The sequence below is a fragment of the Odontomachus brunneus genome, unplaced genomic scaffold (assembly GCF_010583005.1).
Source record: "Odontomachus brunneus isolate Ranch 3 - 2012 unplaced genomic scaffold, Obru_v1 Obru_scaffold_050, whole genome shotgun sequence".
Lineage (NCBI taxonomy): Eukaryota > Metazoa > Arthropoda > Insecta > Hymenoptera > Formicidae > Odontomachus > Odontomachus brunneus.
In genome coordinates, this window is record NW_022639500.1 from 1,917,705 (window position 1) to 1,927,381 (window position 9,677).

Here is a 9,677-nt window from a genome sequence, read left to right on the forward strand (position 1 = left end):
ATTTTCACTTTAAGAAGATACTGCACATAGAAAAATATATACTGTATTTAAATAAACGTTATTTACTTTATATACCTCATAAATAAATTATATATCCCAAAATTTATATCACAAGTTTATTATCAGGATTTAATTTACTCAAAATTAATAAGTTTAACATTTCGATCTAGAATATTAAATTATTAAATTACATATTAAATTAATAATATTTTATACTAATTATATATTAAATTATATATTAAATTAATAATATTAATTTTATTGTTAAATATTTATTATTATTGTTATATTTATATTATATACTTAATTTAATATAAAAGATTAAATTAAAATAAAACTTCGATTTACTTACTACATAGAGCCAAATTAATTTTTTTGGTTTGACGTGGAAGATTAGTTCGCCGCGTACGATAGGCCGGTTACATGCATTTGACATAAAAATATCACACACATCACGAGCATTATAATATTCTCCTTCAGTTTGAATTTAACTTCCGCAAAGGGCTCTTATTTCTCTCGCTTCAGTTGCACACTAGCACAGCCTGTTCACATAAGTTGGAAAGGTTTCAAATTATCTCACATATCCGATCAATTGATTGCAAATGTTACTTTATGGATATATCTTTTTGCTTCAACATATTACGCAAAAATTTTGAATGCGCCTTTCTTTGCTTCCAACGTCATCAATCAAGAGGATCATGACGAGGGACCAGGAATCTTAACGGGATTATATCTTTTTATTGCTCAACGGATGTGTGAGAAGCAGCGTAGTGGTCGCGGAATCTTGAATCTGCCCTCGAGGAGACTCCGTTATCCTCGTTGCATAAATGATAAAGTTGCATGATAGAGTTCCTGATGTCGTCAGATAAAGTACCTCGACCGCCTGATCTTCTATAATAATTACAACTAGGTCATCTGTGCGACAAACCATCGCGTTAGCCAACATGCGCTATTCTTGCATGTTCTTGCAGAACATGTTTTTTATGTTCTATAAAATTCTTATATATGTGTGGCACCAAATAAAATGGAAAACGAAGTATTTATATTTTTGTGAGATATCAGGAGCATGTGTTTCGCAACAGTTATTTGCTTATACAAACGAGTAGATAGATATTTCGTGGCGAATCGATATGCCGGGAAGTCTCCTAAAGTAAAAGTTATTTACTGTTTCAATTAGTACAGGATTCAAGTCTTATGACGTATAAACTAGTTTGATCGTCGCTCTTTCTATTTCGTTGCTCTTTATCTCTCTCTCTCTCTCTCTCTCTCTCTCTCTCTCTCTCTCTCTGTTTGTCTGTCTGTCTGTCTGTCTCTCTCTTTCTTTCCTTTCTCTAGTCCTCATTTTACAGTATTCCAAGTTATTATTTCACGTTATATAACGTTATTTAATTAAAATTTGATTAAATTATTTTCCTACAAAATTATCTCTCACCTGCATTTAATTTACATATATACATATAAACACATGTATAAATATTTATTTCCTACATAAAATGCGTATCTCTTTAGTTATTAGAAACGCGTTTGAAAGCGTCTGGCGATAAAAGAGAAAACGAACGTGCAAATCGTTCAAGGATGGATGAGGAACGAGACGAGAATATGGCGCTATAAATAACAATCTATAAATGACAGTGATAACAAGGGTATCACCGTGGAGGAACGCGGCGATGTAAACACATTTCACTTAAATTAGACCTAAGAAACCATCTATACGGTCAAGGACTACGGAATAGACTCCACGAGCTAAATTAGTTTGCTTTTGTTTGGTGTGGAACCAGGATGTCTCCTTCGCGCGATGAGGAGACGATTATTGAGCAACTTCTCTATGGGCTGCTGAGCGGCAGCCACTATTCAATGCGGATTGTCCGATGGCAGGCCTTTTATGGCGAAAGTACCGCGGAAGAACGGCTTGAAGACCTCTAGGACCGTCTGCGTTCGACGGGCTGAGTTCTGAAAAATGTGAGTGGATTAGTCGTTAGGCGTCAAGAGGTCGACGCGAAGTACACGTAATTTGGGGCGATTAGCAGTTCCGCTTACATCAGGAGCGAACGAATTAACGTTCTTTCCTTTCGTACATCTATCTGGCACACACGCTGAGTGAAAGGTGACACGTTCGAACGCGCTAATCGATTAGACTCGATTGAACAGTAAAAAGGCGAGCAATCGAACAAAATCGAACAGTAGAATATACGTGTCAACGGCAACATCAACAATCGCGTGACTTATTGATACGACGCGATGTTCCGATTGAGATTCGTACTCACCATGATCACGCTGTTGAGAACTTTGCTAACGTTTGTCAGCAGAGTGAAGCTGGTGCCGAAAGCCGCCGACGGTATCTCCAAGGACACCTTCGACCTGTCGAACACGGGCGTGTCCTCTGTGGTAGTGACAGTACGGGCCTTATTCTGCGCATAAATTCACACGACATGTCAAGCTTATTCAACGTTTTCATCCAGCGTCGTTTGATTACGCATTTTATCACTCATTGAAGTCATTGCGAATCGGTGTAGTGTGGGAAAATTGCGCAGCACTTTGAAGCCTGTACATGCAAACGCCTAGGGACATATGCATATATCGCACTTCCGTTCTTTGTCATTCTTTCTGATTTGTCGGTGCCGTTGAATAGAGGGGGAACAACAACCAGTGGTGTGCACCATTGAGAAAATTCTGCGATTTTATTTGCCATTTAGGATCTAACTTTAGGTATTTTAGATGTAAGGAAAATAAAGTATGTAAGATTAAAAGTTATATACAAATATGTATAAAATAAAATATTTAAAATTGAATGTATAAAGGTAATCTATATGTGTATGTATTTGAGTATATGTATATGTGAGTATACATGTCCCCACCAAAATTCTTGTGTAAGTGCAGTACTTCAAGGAGCCAGCAATTTGTATTCTTAATTTTCCTCAGGCTGATTTAATCATCGATTGTTTTTTACAAGCTAGACCGAGACAGACTATCGATTACACGCATAGACAGGTGCTAAACGGTAATAAGGACAAGGAGAGGGACATATCGGGCTTCGTGATGCTTCACAATGAGCTCGTCACAGACAGATAGACAAAAGTATGGTCGTAAATTTATTTGACAGCAGCAACGTCACCATTCGCCATCATCTTCAACGTCAATCGTTATTTTTACGTATCGCAAAACATTTGGATGCGCTATTTACATAATTTATACACAACGATAGTCGGCGCACTTGTATCGCCCGGGCACACATATCTATAGGCCCCTACTATAATTATTTACAACTTTTACGTTGACAAAAATCGATTTACCCCGGCTCTTCTCTCAATGTTAGACACAACGCAGTCCACGATTTAACTAGAAGAGTCAGCTCGTTAGGAGTGTTCTTCCTGTATGAATTTTCTTCCTCTGCTCCTTTTCGGGCTCTCTAAACATATTCTGTCTCTCTCTCTCTCTCTCTCTCTTTCTGAAAGAAAAGGAGAGAGAGAAAGAGGAAGATCTTGCTTATCGGCCAAACTGCAAACAAAAATTCACATTCCATATTATATGGAATAATCGTGAATTCCTTCTTTCTCATTCTGAAAGTCCGTTTACTGTCCGTTCGATTCTCCGATGGATGCGTGTCGTTTCGTCGTTCGTTTGTTACTTATGTCGCTTTGCCTCAAGATAAGGAAGGAACTTCTTTTCTCAAGCGTTGCTGCTCACCGATTCCAGGGCGCAAAACTCCCAGTGTCTCCTATTTTCCGCATCCCATCGTCCCGATTCATTCCGTCAGTTGTTTACTTTTTCCCCTTTTAAGCCGTTTAATAATCTGGTTGCGGTGGCGTGTATTCGTACTGTTTGTATGTACAATACTCATTTTAGTGGCAGATATAAACTACAATTTGTGCGAGTAGCGGAAGGTCTCGTCTCGCGAAGACGTTTTCCGAGGAAAATTAAGAGAGAGGTTCACAGCGACGTTGATTAGTGACTTAGCTGATAGCGGTTTAGCGAGGCGTGTCAAGGTGACCAGTGAACTATAAGTTCTTGCAATCGATTATTACGCTTTTTGTGGATACAACAGTGGCAGTTCATGGCGTAGAGAAAGCCGCTGAAGTAGAGATATGTCGATGAGAGATACAAGAGAACAAGTCCCAACGGCCATTACAGAAGGGTCGTTTTATAGAGATCGATAGCTTTGTTAAATGTGTTGTTACCACATAATATCAGAAGCTCCGACAGATGAATAGTATTAAGGAGGAAAGAGTAATCATATTATCGTGCAAATTAATTATTAATAAGTAAATTTTTTGTTTACAAACGCGTCCACTAGCGACAGTTTTCCTGCAAGCAACGTCACGAGTCCTTGCCGTCGTCCAAGTTTGTTAAGTGACTTCATCGTTTTTTTAAGAATTGTTAAAGAACGTCAGATACGTGTCTTATAGTGAGGTACAATTAAATAAAGATACACATACACACAAACGCATTTTCTTCCTCACGAAAACGCACGAGTTCCAGAGTTCCACAGCAGAGAAAGATAAACAGTCATAGCATTACGTGTCAGACATAGGACGGGCGACATGTGCGGGACTTCAAAGTGCGTAAAAATCAACGTTCACACAGATATAGAAAGGTGAAAAGAACTTAATGCGATCCTACCCCTCCTAAATTGGCGAAACCTCCGATATTAATTCCACCACCGAGGTTGGCGCCGGTGTCGCTTCCGCTGGAAGTGCCGCTCCCAGCACTGCCGCCGGTACCGCCGCTCGTACCGCCGCTGCTTTGACTCAGGGTCGACAGGGTGTTGAGACCCGCGGTCAAGAGATTGCCTATAATGGCAGATCCGGCGGGCGCTCCGCCGTCACCTGCGTGGCCTCCTGTATTCCGAGAGCAAAAACATTGAGTCTAATTTACCTGTGCCTTTGATAAGGAGGAATTTAACATATGTAAAAAAAGAAGAAAATAAGAAAAATATATGTTTGTGGAACAAGAGAAGAAAAAAGTACGTTTATAAAAAAAAAGAAGAAAAAGCAAAGAAATAAAAGAAAATAAGAAAAGGAGAAAAGAAGAAAGAAAGAAAAAAGGAGGACAAAAGAAAGAATGGAAAAAGGAGGAAAGGAAGAGAAGAAAAAGGAAAAAAAGGAAGAAAAAAGAATTGAAGAAGAGAAAAAAGAAGAAAGGGAGAGAGGAATAAAGTGAGAAAAAGAAAAAATAAAGAAATAAAGAAGAGATAAAAAGAAAGAAAATGAAGAAAAAAGAAAACTGAAGAAAAAATGCGTATAACGTGCACAAGTTTTTCTAAAAATGATTTTTTTCCACGTAGAGAAAAGTATATCGGAACTTATTTGTCTTTTGAGGTTTTACGCTTTGTGGAGAATATTCATTTGAAAGTTCAAGGAAGAGACGATTTTAAGTAAGCTGCTTGTTACAAATCCGTACCAGTGCCAGCACCCCCGGAGAGACCACCGGAGAGCGAACTCAAAGGTGCGACCTTTGAGACTAACGAGTTTGCCAGACCGGCCGCCGCTCCTGAAACCAGTGTGGTCGCACTGTTGATGACCGGGCCAATACTACCTGTCGCAGCACGAATTTTCTGCGACACTAAATTGCTGATGAATTGCGAAGTGGCAGAATGCTTGGGGTCGATCCCGAAAGCAGCGTTTTTCGCACGGTTGGAATCGTCAAGTACCGCGAGCGCCTTTGTTTTCGCGTCCAATAAGGAATCCAGTTTCTGGAGGAAACGTGTTTCTGTTAAAGTAACTGGAAATACTATAAGTCGATTAACTACGTGTCTACGTTATGTCTAATGCGTGTATATATTAGACAGGGATATCTTCGAGTTGAAAGGAAGCTTCCATTGGCGTGATGAAATCTTCCTTTTAATTACGTGAGATCTATTATGCGTACAGGGACAATACAGACTGATTATTTTTTAATCAAGCTTACACCAAACACGAAGTTGATGACGCCATTTGTCACGCCAAGCGTGAGGCCGATCTTCCTCTTTTCTCTGTCGGGATTCTCGCCTTTGTCCGTGTCATCATCGACCTCGAAAACGTAGACCTGTATAAATCAGAAAGCTTTCCTTAAATTTGCAAAGTAACGTGATATATTTTATTTAAAGATAAGAAGCAAAAGATTTAATTTATATTTGAGGGAAAAGGAAATCGAGAGGGAGAAAATCAGAGGCATTTTATTTGAGGAAATAGCTTCACTCACTAGATTGGTATCAATTCTTTGCTATTTCTATTTGTTAATCTGATGTAGTTGGATTGATTATTTAACACCTTACATTATATTAGTATTTACTTGACATTCACGCAGGACATATGCGTGCATTTAAATTGGCACTTAAAGGGGACAAATGGATACGTTTCATGTTTCCTGAGATGTGCTGGACGATTTTATGTATTCGTAAGTAGAAGAATGTCTGGAAGACCTAACGCAAGCGGTTCAATGTTATGTTACTTCAAAAAATTAACTTTGCTCAAAAAAATTAGATTTAGTAAGAAAAAATAGACATTCAAACAGTACTTATCAAAAAGACAGAGAGGAGATAATTAAAGATAATTCAAGTAATTAAATTTAAAATTTGCTTCAATTAAAGGGTAATTATCCAAAAAATAAACAGTTTAAAAGTTAACAGTTTAACTATGTGTTTGAATATGTTACGTACTATGAAATAAACACTTATGCATTATAAACAATTATGTATTATAAAATAAATAGTTTAAAATTCTGCTCTTCGATTTAAGACACTTAAATCGACAAGAAACAGTCGATTTAACAATATTTAACAGTATTTAACAGTAATTTTAACACTATTGATAAAAAATTACAAAGTATAATCGGTTTTTCCTCTTCAATTAAAAGGCTCTATTGTGTCACTGGTATAGCTATCCGCTGTTAGTGAAAGAGGAAAGAGCTAAAAGAGAAAGACGCTACTAATAAAACACTGAGATATCCAGTGCTGGGATTCTGTAACTCATTATTGGAGTTAACGATAACGAAACTGTTGTTAACTTTAATAACGAGTTACAGAATTCTAACACAGGTGAGAAGCTGAGGAAAGGCTTGACGGGCCGGGACACAGAAATGAAATATTGTCAGCCTCTTCGCGGGTTTCTGCGCGCGAACTTTTCTGCAACGTTCGACGGAAAATCACGTCTGAAAACTGTTTCGCGTATAATTACGCCCCGCATGGCATTTACATAATTGCCAGAATTGCCACAATTTCGTACATAATTATTTCGGCACAATTTCGCACAAATTATAAGCATTACGAAACGTCGTACACTTTCGTTGAGAGACCTAACGTGGCCGGGTCGCGTGTATATGACCGCTAGCGATTCTATTAGGATCGTATCGCGATTACATTAACGCGCGATCGCGTGTTGGAGTGACAACGATACTTCGCTACTCATTACCGGCCGACACGCGTACACCACGTGGATCGCGCAGAAATTTCGTTACACGCGTGCACATCCGTCTCTATACGTGTTTGAGTTCGTAAAGGTAGCGCCGACCACTTTCACTCTTGACTCGTTCGAGAGCGTGTTTCTCTCTCTTTTTTCGTACACTCTTCCTCTTCGTTTTCCCTCTCTCCTCCTCCCGGCCCCAACGTATCCTTCTCTCTTCCTCACTTTACGTCGTGTCGTCTGCAGTACATTTAGCTAACACAACGTCGTTCAGAGTAAGATATATCTTCCTTATGGCATAACCCGTCTTCACGAGCGACGGACGAACTCTTCCTCTCGCGAATCGTCGTTCGCGTTTTTTAAAGGAGGAAAAATGAAAAAAAAGATATATATAAACCATAAAATTAAAAGATATTATCATATAATTAAAAGATAAAAAAAAAGATATGTATATATAAATCATAAAACGTCTTCTTAATGAGCTGAAAATAGGAAGGCACGATGTAAGAGGAAAAGTGTGCGTGAGACTTTCCCCTCTGTTAATTTGCAAGATATTAGATATTTGTACGAACTGCGCGGGATTCTGCGCGAAGACCGGGATTGACCGTGGTCACGATTAGCTTCACCGAAACCTCCAACGCGGAACTACTGGCATTCTTTGCGCTCAAAAAAAAAACATGGTGATGACAACTACCCAGATAGGCTTTCATAATTATCACGGTGTGAGACAATCAACGAGGATGGAAATTCTACAATTTTTTCAATTAGATTTGTGAGGCAAATATACTGCATTGACTTAATCTCATTAAATTTTCATCATACAATAATATAAATTATCTGTTATATTGTGCGGCAACAAATTTATCAAAAGTTACACTCAGATTTTCACATCATATTTTGTACAATATATTATTTTGAGTAAATTTTTATCATTCTTTTTGCTTTGTGCTTCTTTCGTATTTCTATCTCGTTTCTCTATGTTGAGAGAAATTATTCGAAAAAGATTAACAAACTAATATTTCCGATCAAAATATCGATGAATTTTTGTATTCAGTCAGGAAACGTCCGATGAGAAATATGGGTTTATAATTGTTTGATCGGTTTATCTAATGAAATGAGATTATAATCGGAAGTATCCGATTAAGTTTAATATTTAAATTTTATATCCTGATTGGATATAAAATTTGATCAGAATTTGATCGGAAATATTCGTTTGTTAATTTTTTATTGGATAATTTTTTTCAATGTATGCGATGAGAGAGAATATAAGTGCTATATGAGCCACTCATAAGGGATGCAACCCTTACGAATCGATTCTTGCTACAAAATTTACGTACATCTGTCTATCTGGGTATATATAAGTGACATCTATGCGAATTGTAGGTAGAATTAATGCATTCAGAGAGATCATTTGCCAAAAAATTAACAAGCTGATATTTCTAATCGAAATCCAATCAAATATCGATCAGATTTTACGTTCAATCAGTGAACATTCAATGAGAAATATCGAATCTTAATTTATTGATCAGTTTATTCGACAAAGTTCCATTACGAATAGAAATACTCGATAAACTTTAATCGGATATCCTGATTAAAATTATAAAAATTTGGTCGGAATTTGACCGGAAATATTTGTTTGGTAATTTTTTACCAGATCATTTCTCTTAGTGTGCATTTATTTTATAGTTCAGAATTTTGGAGTTATTGTAACTGAAGCTTTAGTTACATTAACTACAAAATAAATTTCATTAAACTATATTGATTGCAATTACAATTTTTACAAGATTTAGCTGTCGTCTATGAAATTGTTACCATCATGTTTTCTCTGAGTGTGCGATATTTTCCTCGAGTCGTTGAGCTTTAATCTTTTTAGATCACCGCCAGTATCGGCTGAGTTGTTCTAGGTCGAGTGAAGGTATCGACGCATTTATTTAGTGTGTCGCACTCAGCAGAGAAAGGAAGGACGAATGCATAACGTATGATTATGCGTATTTGCTCGTCAATTCAACTGGAAAATTCGGCTGTTGGTTTCCGTGCCGCTTTGGAAAAATACATACAAAAATATAAACATATACTACATTGTGTCCTCAGATAGATTTAAACAGACTCTTATGGTTACCACGACGTGGGACAATTGATGATGGAAATTCTACATTTTATTTTTTTATTAAGATAAAAGTATCAACATCTTACACACGTACTTAGGTATTCGTATTATATTTTGGTTTTTAAATACGAACATTTAAATTTCCAACATGGAATATATATATATATATATATATATATATATATATATATATA

General features: G+C 37.1%; 1 protein-coding gene across 4 annotated transcripts in view; it reads right to left on the reverse strand.

Moving 5' to 3' along the window:
- Positions 1-319: 319 nt before the first annotated feature.
- LOC116845249 (PE-PGRS family protein PE_PGRS33) overlaps positions 320-9,677 on the reverse strand; it is a 26,654-nt gene continuing 17,296 nt past the window's right edge. For all 4 annotated transcript variants that reach the window (XM_032817724.1, XM_032817722.1, XM_032817720.1 and 1 more), the window contains exons 3-7: positions 5,905-6,021; positions 5,398-5,689; positions 4,618-4,835; positions 2,265-2,408; positions 320-1,950 (exon numbers count right to left, since the gene is read on the reverse strand). In XM_032817724.1, coding sequence (XP_032673615.1) covers positions 1,852-1,950; positions 2,265-2,408; positions 4,618-4,835; positions 5,398-5,689; positions 5,905-6,021 — 870 coding nt within the window. In that variant the 3' untranslated portion in view covers positions 320-1,851. The remainder of the gene's footprint in view (positions 1,951-2,264; positions 2,409-4,617; positions 4,836-5,397; positions 5,690-5,904; positions 6,022-9,677) is intronic.